Below are 19,774 nucleotides of genomic sequence, written 5' to 3' on the forward strand. Positions count from 1 at the left end.
CTAAGTGGTGACCACTTCCCCAGAAGAAAAACAGATTTTGCTCAGTAGCTTATGGAATAGTCTGAATTAGGCACTTTCTTCACATGAGGATGGTATACCAACACTCCTGGAAGCTCTACCCAGTGGGGAAGCAGCCGGAATCTGTCCTACTGGACCAGTGAATTTAGAATGATGTAGAGAGTGGAAATTTGGGGTTGATTGCTTTCTTTTGGAGGGTGGAGGTAAATTTAAGTGAATCATAATGTAGCCAGGGGGAGGAAGAGAATCCAGGAGGCGTACCTGTGTGGTGGCTGGTAGGGGTAAGTGGTGAAGCAGGCCCTTTGCCTTGGTATATGGCTCCAGACATGTGACTAATTACATGTCTGGAATTCTACTTTTCTTTCAGTCTTTCTTCCTTTATTTCTGCCTTTATTTTACTAAATGTTGATGGAGCTCTTACTATGTGTCAGAAGGTCACCATTTAGATCTGAGGAGATGAGGTGAAAAGACCACTGAGGTGGAAGTTGAAATAGCTGAGCTCCTATCTAGGCTCAGAGTAACTTTGGTCACCTCTGAGTGATGTGTCTCTTCAGATGTGAAAGTGGAGTTAGAACCATATGGGATCAAGATTCCTTCTGCTCTGTGATTCTAGAACAGGCCCATGTCACAAAGAGAAAAGGGGGTATGACAGCAACCAAGTACCTGGCTACCCAGTGACAGTGGGAGGATACCGGATCAGTAAGAGCAGGCATTGGTACCCGCATAGGAGTTGGTCCTACCATTAGGCTGAAGTAGTCCTTCCCCCACTGAGCAGGTCCTGCTGGAACTGGAGCTCAGTGAGGCCTTGTGAGTTGGCTACCCATCCCTGATCCCAGAGGAGGGTTCACCAGGGTGAGTGGAGTCTAATGCTGGGAAGGTAGGAAGCCATGGAATTTAACTGCAGGCAAGTAAATTTGAAGCCTCTCTGACCGTCTAGGAAAAACAAGAAAAAATTAGTGTGTAACCCCACCCCCCACCAGGTCCTCCATCCTGGCCACGAGCAAGAGGGAGGAGGGAGTCTTGCAAAGGGGCTTTGGCTAAACTGTTTCTGCTTTTTAAAAATATTTCTAGAAGAGAGAGTGGGTGGGAACCGACCCGAGAAAAGTCCAAGAAACTCAAACACTGACGCACAGGAAAGCCTCAAGTGGGTGGAGAAATGCAAATCATCTTCTGACTGATGGCGTCAGCGGCTTAGTTCTAGGGGCTGTGAAGGGTGATTCTGACTTTGGACTTGAGCACCTCCTGGGACCTGAGCTGAGAGAGAGCCAGGTAAGTATTGCAGACCACATCTTCATGTTGCCGTGGGGCTAGGAAATCTTATGCGGGATGCTGCTGAGGCTTCCGTTTTCACTTGATGTTTTGACAGTTGCTTTTTTTGAGTTGTCTGAGGAGGGGTAATGATAAAAAGAAATACCCAGCTCCAAGATTTGAATACTTTGTTAAGAGAATGCTAGAAAGCCCCTCGGGAGAGGTTTCTCAGTGAGCTTCTCTTTAGGGCACTCTGCTCTGAAGGGCTGGGAACCCCAGATGTCCCAGTGACTCTTCAAACACTGGGTGGGAGAGTTGTGGCTGATGTGGAGGTGTGTCGGCACAACGTGCTGAAAGTGAGCCCCTCTTCACTTTCTTAGCCAGCTTCTCTAGAGCAATGATGTCTGACCTTAGATAGCGCACCTGGGTTTCAGGAAAATAAAAACCCTCAGCCAGTGGAGCCAGTGATTGTGGCTTTCATGAGAGTAAGTGATATTTTAGGATGTCTTCTCCTTTTCAGGCTACAGGTCACAGAGCCAAAGTGGCACCATTAGCTTCCCAGACAGTGGGACAAAGTACTCCTTTATAGAGATCTTCTGGGCCAGGAATTCCAAGGGAGCAGGCAGGGACTCAGTTTTCAGAGGAATGTTCCATAGTTTTCTTGGGACAGGAAGATTAACCTTTAGAGAATGAAAACAAAGAACTATACTGAAGGATGTGTACAGACTACAATAGAGAATGTTCTAGGATGATTTACCCTCCCTTTTTTCAGTCTTGAGTTCAGCTCTCCAGAAGGTTGACTGGGTCTTAGAAGTTATCTAATGTTAGGGTATGAGCAGGCCAGTTAATTGCTACTCAGAAAATAGACTTGCATTCAAATCATGCCAAAGATTTAACATTAATAGAAATTAAAATTGTAATGCTATTTTCAGCTCATGTTCTCTGTTGTCATTAAAAAGAATGAATTGATAGAGATATAGCAGGACAATGTTGATAGCATGGAAATAAACATTCCAGTTTTATGTGGCATATAATATATGCACCCAGCATCTGGAAAGACAACTGGGTGGGCCTCAGGAAGTGAGTAACTTGGGCAGGAGTCATTCACCTACTTGACCTTGGTCGTTTGTTTCATTTTTAAAGTTGGGGTAATGCCCACTATCTGCCAATATCAAGAATGTCACTCATTCTTTATTTAACAAGCTTACAATGTGCCCAGAGCTTTAATGTGTAAAGGTCTTCATAAAATATAAAGTGATAGGCAAATGGAAGCATTACTTTTTTCCCCCCATTTTCTTTCTCTTTAGCAAAACACTGGCAAAAATTCTCCTCTATACACTTAAATCATTTATCGGGAGCTCAAGAGAAAAGGTGCTCAAAATGGTTCTATTTGAAACCTTAGGAATGTGTATACGAAATATGTGAAATTTATTATCATGGTGTTCTATAGTAAAAAGGAAACATTAACTTACCTATGAGAGTTGTTGAAATACTGTGGTGATTAGTCACATAAAAGATATTTTTACTTTGACTAAGAATTGCTGACAAAACAATTGAAAATTTGACTCTGGAAAAAGTAAAATACAGTCATTTAAATGAGGCATCACACTGATTTTTCTGAGTTAGAATATATGTTTATAGAGCTTCTAAATGGACCACAGTGTGGGGTTGGGTGAGGGACACACATTCTTTTGTTTTATGCCAGGCTGCCTAATATGTATCAAGTGCAGTTTCTTCTTCCATAATTCTCGAGTGTTTAACCAAATTAAAAATGGATATTAAAAGCTTCTCCCAATCATAGTGGATCATCATAAACAGAAATGAAAATATTTATTGGGTCAGAGATAAATTGAACTGAAAGAATTAGGGCTCATGAAAACACATACCTGAAAGTCTTCATGAAGCTATAACAGAATTAGTCTAAGAGTTTAGAATATAAAGCTGACTCTAGAAGACAAACAAATACAAACTGATGTAAAAGAGTTTAGGCAGTTTCATATAAAAGAAGCTTTTATTGGGTGTTCTTCAGACATAAAACCTCAAGAAGGGTCTTAAATGGTAAAGTATTTGTTGAGTATACTATTTCCTATGCTAGTTGCTAGTATACTAGTTGCTCAAAGTCTAATAGTGCAGAGGGAGCAAAGAATAGGGGAGGAGTTTGTTGCAAATACAAATCCTTGTAGTCAGACAATAGCGGGGAGGGGGGTGAAGCTTGGGGGGTGAAAGCCTCCTGGAGAAAGTGGCAGAGGAGTTTCTGTCAGAGCAAGAAAGTGTGTGATTTGGAGGACAAGGAAGAAGGCTGTTTCCTCGTGTTAGGGATGACTTAGGAAAAAGCTCATTCTATCCGTACTTTAAAGGAATTGCCGTATCTATGGATTGAAAGTATTTTCTTTTTTTTATCTTCTTTAACTGGGTGACTGCAAAAGAAAAGTTTTTCTTCGGTTATTTACCTAATGGGTAACAAAATATAAGGAAAGAAGAAAGCATGTACTATAGCCGTTCATTAACATTATTCTAAAATCTCTAATTTTACTCCTTCTTATAGCATGTCTCAATGGAATCAAGTCCAACAGTTAGAAATGAAGTTTTTGGAGCAGGTAGATCAATTCTATGATGACAACTTTCCTATGGAAATTCGACATCTGCTGGCCCAGTGGATTGAAAATCAAGACTGGTAGGATTAAATATTATTATATTTTCCCTAGAAACTGATGAACAAATGCTTTTTACCCTATCCACATATCTGTCATCGGTGATCCATTTGTGATTCAGTAGATGAATTCTTTTCAAGTAAAGAACTTCGTGAAGGATTTGGAAAACCTTCTGAAAGAGGGGGAAGCATTGTCATTTCTGGTTTCATCCATTGTAGATGAAAACTTAATGGTTTTGGTGCTTTGTTTTAGTGTCAGCCAAAACCCCAATTTTCTGTGCATTAAAAAGTCAAGAAGTAAATCTCTTGATTTGTGTTTATATAGATAGATGCTAGATTGAATACATAGGTAGAAATAGGTAGACAAATATAGATTTTGTGCAGTCAATAGATAGATTTTGTGCAGTCAATCATAAAATAATTTAAATAATACATTCTTCACTCCATATACCATCCAATGAGGCATCTTGATGGTACTAATCTCAAAACTAGATCACAGAATTCCAACAGAAAGTCATTACTAAATTACCTTCTGTTTGGAAGATACAGACTCCAGCCCCATTTTAACAGATGGTTTTGATACAGTGTAATTTGTTCTCATATGATGCTATAATTACTTCTTCCATTTAAAAAAAAGCTAAACTATATTTTGAAAAACCGTAGAACTGTAAAACACAGGGTGAACCCTAATGTAACCTATAGACTACTGTTAATAGTATAATGAAAATAGTACTGTTTCATCAGTTGTAACAAATTTACCACACCAATGCAAATGCTAATAATAGGGAAAACTGCTTGTGTGAAGGGGACTATGTGGCAATGCTGTCCTTTCTGCATGATTTTTCTGTAAATCTACAGTTTCTCTAATAAGAAAAAACGAGTAAATAAATGCCATCACACAACAGCAAGAAAAGAATTATGGAAAAATGTTTTTGAAATGGTTAATAAATTTAAAAAATATTTTCTGAGCAAATTCATATATGTTTGCATCATTACTTATATTTTGCATTTTTTCCCCTAATGCTGCCATTATCAGTTATTTTTTCTTTTAATATATAATGTTAATATGGTCTATGAGAAGATTCTAAGAATTTGACTATGGAGTATTAACTAATTGGATGAAAATTGTAGAAAGTAATCAACAGATTAGACGTTTTTACCTAACTGGCAAATTAATGTGACTTCATAACCTGGCTCTCTCTCATATTTTCCCAAGGAGATTTTACTAATGTTCTTAAAACAATGGGAAGAATATTCCTAAAATATATAGGACTTTTGATAAAACACTATTTTTTACTTAAGACCAATCCTTCCTTTTCTCCTCCCTCTCTCCCTCCCACCTTCCTTCCTGGGCACAGTTAAGAAATGGTTTCTTAGCAATGGAAAAAGTGCTGTTCAAATCATTTGAAAATTTTTGGATAATATAAGGTAATAAAAAATGGATAAGGTATTCTCCTCATTTTCTTCACTGTTTGGACCTAGTATGTGTTCTTTTGCTTTTAAAACATTAATTATATCAAATTTTTATTATAGATTTGATATATATAATTTTTTTCTTAGCATTGTTCATATTCTTTAAAGCTGTGTTCATCTTGTGCAATTTAATTTAAAATAAACTTTAAATTCTTATCACTATGGAATAGATTTATCACTTTAAAATTAAAGTGTTATAAAAGTTATTTTACCGAGTTATATCCTATAGTGTAACAACACTTTTGTTTTATTAGGGAGGCAGCTTCTAACAATGAAACCATGGCAACAATTCTTCTTCAAAACTTGTTAATACAACTGGATGAACAGTTAGGTCGTGTTTCCAAAGAGAAAAACCTGCTCTTGATACACAATCTAAAAAGAATTAGGAAAGTCCTTCAGGTAAGAATGTATTCTACTTTTTAAAAATGCATGGATTTATGAGTGTTAAATTCAGGGGGAGAATCAAGTATGTATCCTTATCTTATTTTGAATCAGATTTAAGTGGAAAATCAAATTCTCTTATTATTTTAAAATTTTAAATTGAATTTTCATTAGCCAACATTTATTTTTCATGAACATTTGAATATAAAATACAATATAAGCGGAAAGGGCTTTGTGTATGTTGTGTGTGACTGTTGCATGTGATTTAAATTTACTATGATCAAATTCGACAACTCTGGAACAAGTTAAAGAGATAATCAGTTTTGTTGTTATTTCCCCAGCCCTCCTCTGCCACTTTCTCTTATGCAACAATTTAGAGCTAGCATTATTAGTCTTAAGTGACGGCATCATGGGTGGATATATCCTACTAGATTTTATTCAGATCTCACCTCCTTTAAAAGTGTTCTTTGGCATTCTCTAGCCATTTATCTCAAAGGTTTACCCAGGCAAAGCCCATGTCTTTGTGTCTGCACTGTCATTTGGAATAGTCTATGTTAATGACTTTGCTATGGTTTATCTTCCCTCACCCCCTTCAAAACTGAGGGCTCATTGAGGCAAGGACTCTGGTATTCAGCTTTAAATTCCTGGTGCTCAGCACCTGGCTGGACACTCTGTGGAAGCATAATGTTTACTGATGAAACGGATGAACGAATGCAGTGGTCAAATCAGTAAACTAAAGCATTAAAGGCAGGTTAATAATTGAGCTACACCCAGAGATGCTAATGTAACAAACTCTGAACCCTACTCTCTTATTTACTGAGTGCCTGCAATATATCAGAAAGCATGAAAAGTTTATTATGCCACATCTCAGTGAAGGTGTTCTTAGAATCTCAAACTTACAATGAATACATTTTTATAAAATTATACCTAGACTATAATAGAAATATGCCTGAAGAGAGTTACTAACATCTGTGAGAGTAACACATGTATTTGATCCTTTCTCCTATTGTTCTGAGTTGCACTGAACCATCCTTGCCTTTTAATCCCCTACAATTTTGCAACACTCTTGGCCAAGGGTTGGCGAGTAGCCTGTGGGCGTAACAAACAGAATTTTTCACTGCACAAAGCAAACTGTCTCTTACATGGATGAGACATTTAACCTTGGTCTCACTAATCAGCATAGCTAAAGCAGTGTTGGCAAACTGGCCCACATGTCAAATATGGTCCCTGCTTGTTTTTGTATGGACCATGTCTAAGAATGTTTTTCACATTTTCAAATGGTTGAAAAAATATTTTGTGACAAATGAGCATTATATGAAATTCAAATTTCCATGTCCATAAATAAAATTTTATTGGAGCACAGCAGTGCTCATTATTTACACATTGTCTATAGGTTTTTGCTACAATGACAGAGCTGAATAGTTGCCAGAAGACCACAAGGCCCTGAAAGCCTAAAATAGAAACAGAAATAAATACATAATAAAAAAAATATTATTATATATAATATATAAATATATTTATCTGGCCCTTTACAGAAAAGTTTGCTGACCGCTGCCTGACCTAGAAGGTCCTTCATTGCTAGAGGGGCAAAGATGGGTAAAATGGATGATACATTGTTTTGGAACCAGCGAGACCTGGGTTCAAATTCTGGTTCTCAAAATGTGGCCTTGGGCAAATCATTTAATCATTCTTAGTCCCTGTATCTTTTAATTGTAAACAAGGATGATTATCACCTACATTTAGAACAGGGGTTCTTAACCTTTTTTGTTCCATGGACCCCTTTGCCAGGCAAGTAAAAACCACAGACCCCTTACTAAGTCCACACTATATGTGTTATTTAATAAATATATCACACCTGCACCAACATATCCCCACAAGAATAATGCTTTTTTGAATTTCAATTCAAGCTCATGGACTCCTTGTTAAGAACCCCTGTTCTAGAACTATGAGAATGACCAGAGTTTTTATTTTGGCAAACTGTTGACTTTCAATAAGTAGTTGTTGTTATTGTTGTTGGTTTTTTTTTTTTGTTTTTTGTTTTTGGTTTTCTTTTTATATTCTTGTTGTTGATGGGGAAAATGGTAGGACTTTCTTAGTGTAAATCAAGGGTAAGTGTACAGCCCATCTTTTTTTTCCTAGGGGTGTGGGGGGGTGGGGTTGCAAGGGGAGCTACTCTTCTAACCCTATTAGACCAATCTTGTTAGAACATGGCTTCTATGTCACTACTTCACTGCTCAAGAAACTGCAGTAACTCCTAGTCATGTGTCAGCTCAATCATGAGCTCAAGCATGAGCTCAAACTCATGCCCTCTAGCATCTCATCTTGCCTCTTTAGACCTTTCCCAGAAGACTTTCTTGGGCTTCTCAACATCTCCGCCCCAGAGAAATCTATTTACTTCTTGTTCCTACACACAGCAAGATCACGGCTGAATGATTCAGTGTCAATATCTAGGAATGCTTTGCCATCCCTCTTCTTCCCATCCATCTCTAGAGAACCTACTCAGGTCCCAGCTCAGCAAGGACACCTTTGCCACAAAAACTTCAGCCCTTTCCCTCATCCTTCACAGAGCACGGATTGCAAGATAACCAGCATCACGCTGTGATCCTTTCATCTGTGCTGGATGTATCTAGCCAGGTCACAAGGTCTTGAAAGGTAAAAACCTGAAACTTCTTTTGTGACCTTTCCCTTCCCTCCAGCACCCAACATAGTTCTACTACATATTAGGAATTCAAAAACAGTTTGGTTAAGATATTTTGAATGGGCAAAAACTTTGCTTTTTCCTCCTGTACTTCTGTATATTTCATTTTATAAACTTGTAGATATTGGATAGTTGTATTAATTCTGAGCACAATAAAAAATGGTAGTAACACTGGGACCTGCTGTTTTTTCCCTTAACAAACCTGCATTTTATGTTTCTTTTTAACCTATCATATTCCTACTAAATTTACTGTTTTTAATAAGACAAGATTTTTTGATAAAACAAGTCCCTGGCCCCAAAGCCCTCTTATCCCAAGACTCTTGGCACTGTGCTTATCTGATATGAATATTTTCGTCCCCTGGGATTTTAAGTCAACTAGTTTTAATTGTTATAACCATGAAGAGAAAACCGCATGGTGTCTTGGGAACTAAGCAGATAGAAGGTAAGTTGATTTTGGTTCTTTATAGATCTATTGAGGTCTCCAGTTTCAATATGTTAATTTACTGTTTATATCAAACTTACTTCCAATAAGAATATGGAATGACTTACTCTAAAAGGTAAAGAAAACTAAACACTGACTAGGGTGAAAGCAAGCTTAAAGGTAGGAGGCAATGAAAACCATTGTCTAGCTGATCTTGATCCTTTTAAGGGGAGGCAGCCTCAAATAAGTCCGGAAGCAAGGACTGACTGCCTTAGGCTGAATCCTGGCTCTGACACATACTTGCTGCGACACTCTAGCCTGAGTTTCCTTAGCAGTATAAGAGGAATAACACCAGCACCTCCGCAACAGAGATGTTAGAAGCATCAAATAAACTGATATTTGGAAAGCACGTGGTAAGGACTGTGTTAGGGCTTGCTAAAACAAATATTTGCCCCAGATATCTTAGTGATTAACATCACTCTCGGACTTTTAAATTTTTATTGCCGCTCTGCTACAAATCTCTCTTCCTTATTTGCTTTCCTCTCTTTTGCCCTCAAAGAGAATGACTTTTTCTAAAAAATTAAAATGGTGCATACCCATAATAAAAAATTGAATACAGAAAAGTATAAAGAAGAAAGTATGAAATAACCCAAAATCTACTGTCTCGAAATAACCATATTAATATTTGAAGGATGTTATTCCAGACATCTCTCTGTTCATGTATATGTGTAGACAAAAGGCTTGATTGCTGCATTGCTGACCCCCCATCTTACACACACACACACAACACACACACACATACCTAGCTCTCCTTTTCTCCATACATGCATTTATGTAGGTAGAGGACTTGATTGCAACTGCTGCCCCCTACACACACACACACACACCTGAACTCTGCATTCCTTTCCTTGCCTTGCTTTATTTTCTCTCCATTGATTTTTATCACCCTCTGACTTTCTCAATATTTACTTGTTTATATGCTTGTCTGTTTCTGACATTAGAATGTAGCCATGAGGGGAGAGACTCTGTTTTGTTCACTGCTATAATGCCTAGTGTCTAGACACTGCCTGGCACACATTAGGTATTCAATAAATTTCTGAATAAATGATTAGCTACATAGGAATACTTGGATCAAAATGGTATCACATTACATGTGCTTTTTAACTTAAATCTTTATTTTTTACTTCATTTTTTAAAATATTGAGTTTTTTAAAAATATCTAAATATCGGTAAATGTTTCTTCACCTCAAGAAATATTTTCTCGGGAAGTGGATTTGGCTTAACTAATAGAGAGTCCACCTACCACATGTGAGGCCCAGGGTCTCCTGAGTGTGGTAGGTTGGTCCACTTGCAGTGCTGATATGTGCAAGGAGTACCGTGTCACACAGGGGTGTCCCCCGTGTAAGGGAGCCCCCCACACAAGGAGTGTGTCCCCATAAGGAGAGCCTCCTGTGTGAAAAAAGCACAGCCTGTCCAGGAGTGGTGCCACACACATGGAGAGCTGATGCAGCAAGATGATGCAACAAAAAGACACACATTCCCAGTGCCACTGAGAATGCAAGCGGACACAGAAGAACACACAGTGAATGAACACAGAGAGCAGACAGAGAGGGGGGGTGTGGGAAGGGGAGAGAAATAAATTAAGAAGAAATCTTTAAATATATATATATATTTTTTTCTCTAAAAAGAAATCCCACTTGAGTTAACAGAAAAAATATGAAAAACATTAAGAAATAGAATATGTTTAGTATTTATTAAAGTACATATTTTAGTAACTATGTTGATGGCTATTTTTAAATATGAGGAAATTAACAACTTTAACTTTGCTTCTACCTCTCATCCACTACTTCTCAGTTTTTGTGAATTATATTGCTAATGTTACATTATCATTCTGTTCTATAACTGCAATTCCCACACTTTAATTTTATGTAATTTTACCTTTGCTTTTCCATTTCTGAGTTTCACATTTTTTATTTATTCCTAATTGGCTAGATTTCATCAAGTATTTTGTATTAGTCAAAGTTCTCTAGGGAAATAAAACCTAAGGAGAGATCTGTAAATAGTATGAAATTTTATAAAATTGTCTTGCACGACTGTGGGGATGTACAAGTCCAAATTCTGTAGGGCAGGCTGCAAGCCAGGGACTCCAAAGAAGGTCCTCAGGGAGTTTCTCAGGAGACGCTAGCTGTCTGAAGTAAAGATGGGAATTCTCTCTCTGACTGCTGAATCACTTCTCCTTTTAAGGCCTTCAGCTAATTGGATGAGAAGTCACTCATTGCTGATGGCAATCTCCTCACTTGATTGTAGATGTAATTAGCCATTTATGAAATCAACTCACAAATGATTAAAGTCCATGGTATTTCAATTAGCCCAATGCTTGCTTGACCAAAAAACTGGGCGCCATTACCTGGCCAAGTTGACACATTAACCTAACCATTGCATTGTTCTTTCAAAAAAGTTTCAAGTATCCTGTAATCTTTGAGCTGTTTCATGCTTAAGAATGTCTGGTGTGCCTTAAAGGACAATGTGGCCGACATAAAATTCTTGAGTTATTCTTTCTTTTCTTCAGCTATTTGTGGACACTGCTCCATAGACACTGGAGAAGTGTGACTCAAGTCAACCTGAGTTTTCCTATACATATGTTTGCTAGAACCCTGGATAGCCCTACGATTTCTTTTTATCCTTAAAGTTCTCTAACCAAACCAAGGCACATATTTGTGTTGATGGTTCAGTATTAGTTTCCCTGGGATAAACAGTAGTTTTTCAACCCTCAAAGCCCTGATCTCAGGGTGTTCCTCAACATTAACAGTAAGAAAAAGCTCTCAGGCACCCTTCTAGGTTTTATGTCTGGTCTACCCTGTGGCCTAAGAGTACAGTGGTGAAGTTAAGGGAGACAGCTGATGCTGTGGTCACAGAACCTGCCCCTTTGTCCCTAGTACTCAGACCTGGGTCTTTTGAGAGCAATCTGTTGTGATTATAGATACTTCATTTCATTTTCTAAAACTAGTCTTTCAATTATTTTTACAAGAATAAGAATGTGCTTTTATAGTGACATTGAAACAATTTTACAGCTGAGACACATGAGCACCAATTATCAGAAAAGACACAGGATACAAAAATGGGTCATCCACACTTATGTATGCCCACTGACTATCAGTCCTGCTTAAAGCAAAAATTCAAACAGAATAAAGATGCATAGAAGAATGAACATCCTTAATTTCTCAATCAAACTTTTATACTCAATAATGCCCCTGTTGTAATCTAGTGTTGGGTGAATGGCATACTCCATGACCTCCTCCCTTTAAAGGCAGATATAAATCTAGAAAATGCGCTTCATAAATCTAGATAATAAAAAGGTCTCTAACGTAGTCTAGTTCCCCAAGGTCCTGCGTTGGCTACAGCACAACTCTCTCTGGACCAGCCAATAGAAGCATGAATTTGAATGCCCAAAGCTTGTTCCTAGTACTTAGCTTCGCCATCTTGGACATTCAGGTGATACCAATCAAGGAAACCATGGTACTGGAATTCAGCATTCATCCACCCTGTCTAATACAAACCATCAGAGGATTCTGGATTTGCAAGCTGCTGTTGACATGTCAAACCCAGACATTACCAGTATCTTTGACACTTCCTATGTATTCCTCTTTACTCCCACTCTGCTCTCTTCACACCCAGAGTAACCACAAATCTAAATTTTGCGTTTATCAGTCTCTTTCTTGTAGTTACACTTTTACCAAGTATGTTGATATCCTTAAACAAGCTAGTAGCTAGGTTTGCAAGCTACTGAACTTCACATAAATGACATCATACTATATTCTTCAGCAACTTGCTTCACTTCTGATATCCATCCATGTTGATCTGTAGCAGTAGTTTATTTTTGTTGCTATATAATATTCCATTTGTGTCACTACAGTACAATTATCCATCTTACTATTGATGGGTACTTTAACTGGGTTACTTCCAGTATTTTTTGATATTTCAAACATTGTTCTGAACATTCTTATGTATATTCCTTGGAGCGTAAGAGCAAGAATTTCTCTAGGATATACACTTAAGAATGAAATTATGGAATATTTGCATCTTCAAGTATACTATGTATTTCCAAATTGTTTTTCTAAAATTGTAGATTAAGAGTTCTGGGTCTATAGCTTCACCCATGCTTGGTATGGTCATAGATCATACATTAATGAGGTTAGGTATTCATTTTATTTCTTCAATTTTCTTTTCTTTTCTTAACTTCTTTATTCAAATCTTTACTTCATTTGTTTTCAGCCTTTCTTTCTGTTTACAAGTGCAATTAACTATACATTTTTGAGATGTTCTTTTTGTGTATTTTAATATGCAGTGCTAACATTGTTCATGTGAAAATAGCCCATAATTTCAATTTTGATTTCTATTTCTGGCTAAGTAACCTTAAAACTATCCTACCGTAAAATACGTAGAAAAGCTAGATAAAATTTACCCATCAGACTTTTAAATGCATAGATAAGCTTACCACAAATTAAGGGAAATCACAGAAACAAAAATTAAGAGGAAACTACAAAACTAAACTGGAGCTGAATAATGGTGGCTGCCATGCATTCAAAGATTTTGGAAATATGAGTTCCAAGTATGATAAATAAAAAGAAACCACAGGACACCAGAAAGGAAAAAAACATGCCAAAATTGACAGGGAGAGCAGATATATTACCTACAATGAAATGAGAGAGAATGAAAACCAACTTTAAAATAGTAACATGTAAGAAAAAAGTAGAATAATTTCTTCAAAAAGCAAGAATAAAATACCCTTCTACTTAAAAATTCTGTACCCACCTAAATTATTATCCAAGATTGAAAGCTTGAAACCAAGATACCTTCATAGAAGGAACTACTAAAGAAAATTAAACAGGAAAGTTAAGCATACATGGGAAAATCTCCAGAATGCTTACAGAATGTATAAGTAGAAAGCATAAAATAAGATGTAAGAAAAAATCCAAGTAATATATATTAAATGGACAATATTCAGCAGTTATAAGACAGGGTCTTGAGTTGAATTGTATCCTCCAAACAAATTTTTTTTTAAAGATTTATTTTATTTTTTATTTATTTATCTCCCCTCCCCCCCCATTGTCTGTTCTCTGTGTCTATTTGCTGCGTCTTTTTTGTCTGCTTCTGTTGTTGTCAGCGGCACAAGAATCTGTGTTTCTTTTTGTTGTGTAATCTTGTTGTGTCAGCTCTCCGTGTGTGTGGCGCCATTCCTGGGCAGGCTGAACTTTCTTTCACACTGGGTGGCTCTCCTTACGGGATGCACTCCTTGCGCATGGGGCTTCCCTACACGGGGAGTGGAGGGGCACCCCTGCATGGCACGGCACTCCTTGCCCGCATCAGCACTGTGCATGGGCCAGCTCCACACGGGTCAAGGAGGCCCAGGGTTTGAACTGTGGACCTCCCATGTGGTAGACGGATGCCCTAACCACTAGGCCAAGTCTGCTTCCCCAAACAGATATTTTAGAATCTTAAATTTCAGTACTTATGAATGTAACCTGATATGGAAATGGGGTCTTTTCATTTGTCACAAGATGAGATCATACCAGAGTAGGGTGGGCCTTAACCCAGTAGGACTAGTGTACTTACAAAAACTGGGAAATTTTGACCCTGAGATACTGACACACAGATGAGGAGAATGCCACATGAAGACAGAAGCAGGGATTGGAAAGAAGCTTCTACCAGTCACTTAACGCCAAGGATTGCCTATGACCAGAAGAAACTAGGACAGGCATGGAACAGATTCTTCCCTGGGGCTGTCAGAAGGAGCAGAGGCATATTTCTGAAGTCTGCCTCCAGAACTGTGCAAGAATAAATTTATATTGTTTTAAGACAGCCACTTTGTGGTAATTTGTTTCAGCGCCCTGGGAAATTAATACACACTGTGGGTTTTACAAGGGCACACCTAGAACATGAAGAAATAAAAAAGGTGATGTGGGTGAAAAAAAAAAGGTGGGTAGGCTGCTCACAAAGAAGCTTGTGGGCCTTGGTAAGTCATCTGAGTGTTATTTTAAGTGTGATGGGAAGCTATTGAGGGATTTCAGCAGGGGAGGGATATGAAATGATTGCTGATTTTAAGAGGTCGCTCCAGCTATCAAATGGACTTGTGAGTCAAGAAGGAAGCAGGGATACCTGTGTGAAAATAATTCCCTTGGTTTTTGAGAATAACATTTTGAAGTAATTTCTATTACTGTAGATTTATCATTTCTCCTTGAATGTCTAGAAGTTTTTGCTTTATGCATTTTGATACTATGTTGTGAGATATAAGATATCTTCCTGGCAAATTGAACTTCTTAAAAATCAATATAATATATCCTTCTTTGACTCATTTATTATTTTTCAACTTGAAATTTCATTGTGAAGCTCTGTTTTCCTTATCATTTGCTAACTGATAAATGAATTTTCATACTTTTTATGCCATTTGGGTCTAGGTGTATCTTTCATGAAACATAAAGCAAATTTTATTTTTTAGTCAGCAAATATGTAATGGGTACTTACCATGTTATCAGTCACATTTTAAGCACTAAGAATACGATGGAAAGAAACTCATGAAGCTTACCATCTAAAAAGTTCTTATCTCGTAAATTTTGGTTTTAAAATTGTAGGAACTTGTACGGCTATTCCTCAAAAGTTAGTATTAGCTAAATAGGGAGAAATAGGCATAAGCAATCTTGTCTGATAATAGAGAAAAAACCTCCATTAATTGGAAAGCTCTGTTCAGGGTTTTGGTGTTAACTCTGTGGTTAGTAATCACACCACCTGGGGATATTTTTTCACAGACCACGGTAATGACTCTAGTAGTGAGAGTTTAAAACCCAGTGGGTGAGGAGGCGCATGCAAGTGTAACCTATAGCTCACATGTTCCTTTCTCTGTGCCAGAGTGGTCTCTTTCTTGGAGGTCATTTGGGGTTACTTAAACAAAAATACATGTTAGGGCTGAAAGCTCCTCCAAAGTTGATCAAATGGTGAGTTCCTTCTTGTTCAGTTTGTACAAATCTCATTGTTGGTTCTAAATATCAGGTGAAGGGAAATGCTAAACAAAAGATTGAGGATGAGAGCACATTTTTGCAATATTAAAGGAGGAAAAAAGTTACTTTAAATTTTTAGCCATTTAGAATCTATCAGATCTTATCCTCTTTCTGCTACTTTCTCAGTTCACTCCTCTTCCTTCCCCTCCGTACACCACACACTAAGAGAAGTTGAGATGACTTTAACCTAAGGCCTAATAAGAACCTCTGGTAGTCACTTTGTGTTAACTCTGAAAGATCTCTGGATTGACAGTTCAATCTTTGATGGCTTTTATTTTTTGATTTTTAAAAAATTAATTTATTGAAGTATATCACTCATACATAAACATCCATAAACAATAAATGTATAGTAATAGTTATGAACTTACAAAAGAAACATATATAACATCATATAGGACTCTGATAACTAACCCTACCACAATTACCTTGCATTGTTGTTAAACCTTTTTAACTAATGATTAAAGAGCATTGTCAAAATATGACTACTAACCAAAGTATTGTCCCCCAACCCACCCTATTATTATTATCTTTATATCATTTATAAATAAACATACATAAACAACTAAGTGGATAGTAAAAGTTGTGAACTTCCAAAACAAACATGCATAACATCATACAGGAGTCCCATATATCAACCCTCTACCAAAACCTTGCATTGTTGTGAGACGTTTGTTACAAATTATGAAAGAATACTGTCAAGATCTTACTACTAATGATAGTCCTTATCTTACATTTGGTGTGTTTTCCCCCAACCCACGCTATTATTATTTTTTAAATATATTTTTATGACAGAAGTTGTAAACTTATAAAGCAATCATGCACATGTGCACAATTCCCAAACAGCACCCCTCTATCAACACACCACACTTTGGTGGAACATTTGTTGCAGATAAGATAATAACTGATTGTTACCACGTCCATAGAGTACACTTGGCTCACATTTTCCATGCTGCCTCATTACCCACACAGTACATCTTTGGCATAGGTGCAAGAATATTATATTATTACTGCTAACCACAGTCCACAGGTCACTCCAGTTGTATTTTTCCCATGCTTCTCCACATTCCCAACAGTACTGATATACATTTGTTCTAGCTCACAAAGGACACTCTTGCATCTGTACTATCAACCACAATTCTCATCCACCTCTTGGTTTACTGTGCTAGTCAGTTCCTAGATTATTCTCTAGCATTCTGTCAATTGGCATTTACATACTTAAACTACCATTTTCAGCCACATCCCCGTTTAGGTGGTGGTAGTAATCCCACCACCTGGGGATATTTTTTCACATCCTTCATCAGCTTCATCAGTCTCTCTGGGCAACTACAGTCTAGGCCTGTAGCTGTTACTCACTATTTGTTACCATCCACTCTATACTTTTCCACACTTCTACAGAAACACTAATTAAAACTTCTACATACATTAACATCAGTAGTTCATCTCGGTCCTCCTCTTATGTCCTTTAAGAATCCACCACCTACCACCAGGTCTTGAAGATATTTTCCTAAAATATCTTCTAGCAGCTTTGTGGTTCTTTTATTTTTAGATTTTATGTCCATTTTGAGTTAATTTTTGGATAAGGTATGAGATAGGGGTCCTCTTTCCTTCTTTCAGCTATGGATATCTAGGTCTTTCAGCACCATTTGTTGAATGGACTGTTCTGCCTGAACTGTGTGGGTTTGACAAGCTAGTTCAAAAATCACTTGACCATACCTGTGAGGGTCTGTTTCTGAGCCATCAATTTGGTTCTATTGGTCTATGTGTCTGTCTTTATGCCAGTACCATGCTGTTTTTACCACTATAGCTAGGTAATAAGATAAAGTCTAGAGATGAGGATTCACTTTTCCTTTTTATGATGTTTCTGGCTGTTCAAGACCCTTTACCCTTTGAAATAAATTTGATAATCGTGTTTTCAATTTTTTAAAAAATGGTGAAATTTTTTTCAGGATTACATTGAATCTGTGTATCAATTTGAGTAGAATTGACATCTTAATGATATTTAGTCTTCCAATCCATGAGCATGGAATGTTCTTCCAGTAATTTAGGTCTTTTTAAATTTCTTTTAACACTGAGTTGCAGTTTTCTGAATACAAGTACTTTATATCATTGGTTAAGTTTATTCCTATCTGAGTTTTATCTGTCATATTTTATTTTCCCCACTCTTTTGATACTTTGTTACTTTTATTGATATAATCTTCATTTCTAGACTCTTGTCCAGGCCTTTCTCTCCTGTCTTTTCTTTTCAGGCTCCAGCATACCCTTTAGCATTTCCTGAAAATCTGGTCTCTTGCTTAGAAATTCTGTCAGTTTCTGTTTATCTGTGAATATTCTAATCTCACCCTCATTTTTGAAAGACAGTCTTGCTGAATATAAGATTCTTGGCCAGAAGTTTTTCTCTTGTAGTATCTTAAATATATCAGACTATTGTCTTCTTGCTTCGATGGTTTCTGGTGAGAAATCAGCACTTAATCTTATTGGGTATCCCTTATATGTTATGCATTGTTTTTCTCTTGCTGTTCTCACAATTCTCTCTTTGTCTTTGACATTCTGATTAGAATGTGTCTTGGAGTTGGTCTATTTGGATTTTTTCAGATGGGGGTACATTGTGCTTCTTGGGCATGGGTATTTATGTCCTTCAATAGGGTTGGGAAATTTTCTACCGTTATTTCTTTAAATATTCCTCTGCCCCTTTTCCCTTCTCTTCTCCTTCTGGGACACCCATGACATGTATATTTGCACATCTTTTGCTGTCATTTAGTTCCCTGAGACCTTGTTCAATTTTTTTCATTCTTTTCTTCAGCTGTTCTTTTGTATGTTCACTTTCAGAGGCCATTTCTTCAAGCTCATCAATCCTTTCTTCTGCCCCCTCAAATCTGCTATTATATCATTCCAATGTTATTTTAATTTCATTGCACTTTTCATTCCCATAAGATCTCCTATTTTTCTATGTATGTTTTCAAATTATTCTTTGTGTTCATCCAGTGTCTTCTTAATATTCTTAATCTCTTTAGCCATCTCATTTAATTTATTAAGGAGATTTGTTTAAATATCTAGGATTAGTTTTCTCAACTCCTTTATGTTATCTGGAGGCTTATCTTGTTCCTTTAACTGGGCTATATCTTCCTGTTTCTTGGTGTGGATTGTAATTTTTTTGTGGTGTCTTAGCATTTAGCTTACTGTTTTTTCTCTTTACTTTAGGACTTCCTGCCCTTTTTCTCTTGCTGGTTGTGCATTAGAAGCCAAGGATGTAATTGATGCTATAAGCTGTGGGGGCTCAAGCTCCCCTCATTGCCCCAGGGACCAATATAGCTTCTCCTAACTTCCTCCTTTGCCAGGGGTAGGGACAGAGTCACAGCTGTGTGGAATAATCCAAATCGTGAAGGCCTAGACTGTAGTAGTTGTCCAGAGAGACTGATGAAGCTGCATGCCTCTTTCTCCCCTGCCTGGGCCAGGGATGGAGCTGCAGATATGGACAGCAATCTATGAGTGTTGCTCAAAGATGGCCGCAGTTGCCCTGATAGACTTCCAACTGTTCCGTCAGTGCCAGCCAAAGGTACCTGCAGTTATCTGGATAGGCTGGTGCAGGGCCCACCAGCACCTCCCTGCAAGAGTTGGGGCTGAAGCCTAGTTGGGGCTGCAGGCTGATCTGGGTAAAAGAAACTGGTTCCTACCATCACTGTGATTTTTGGTCAGCTTGGCTACCCCTCATGCTGGGGTAGATTCAAAATGGTGGCCACCAGCCTCTTTCCGACTTGGACAGATTCACCCCCTAGCTGTTCCTAGGGTTATACCTTAGCCAGCCGAGTCTAGTAATTAGTAGCTAATTGGCAAAT

General features: G+C 37.6%; 1 protein-coding gene across 3 annotated transcripts in view; it reads left to right on the top strand.

Moving 5' to 3' along the window:
- Window positions 1-716: 716 nt before the first annotated feature.
- The window catches only part of STAT4 (signal transducer and activator of transcription 4), a 109,518-nt gene continuing 90,460 nt past the window's right edge, over window positions 717-19,774 (top strand). For 2 of the 3 annotated variants that reach the window (XM_058300486.2, XM_058300488.2), the window contains exons 1-4: window positions 717-825; window positions 1,090-1,287; window positions 3,812-3,940; window positions 5,644-5,788. In XM_058300486.2, coding sequence (XP_058156469.1) covers window positions 3,813-3,940; window positions 5,644-5,788 — 273 coding nt within the window. In that variant the 5' untranslated portion in view covers window positions 717-825; window positions 1,090-1,287; window position 3,812. Of the gene's footprint in view, window positions 871-1,089; window positions 1,288-3,811; window positions 3,941-5,643; window positions 5,789-19,774 lie in introns of all 3 variants that reach the window. The other variant, XM_058300487.2, reaches the window with a different exon arrangement.

Source organism: Dasypus novemcinctus, chromosome 7 (assembly GCF_030445035.2).
Source record: "Dasypus novemcinctus isolate mDasNov1 chromosome 7, mDasNov1.1.hap2, whole genome shotgun sequence".
NCBI lineage: Eukaryota > Metazoa > Chordata > Mammalia > Cingulata > Dasypodidae > Dasypus > Dasypus novemcinctus.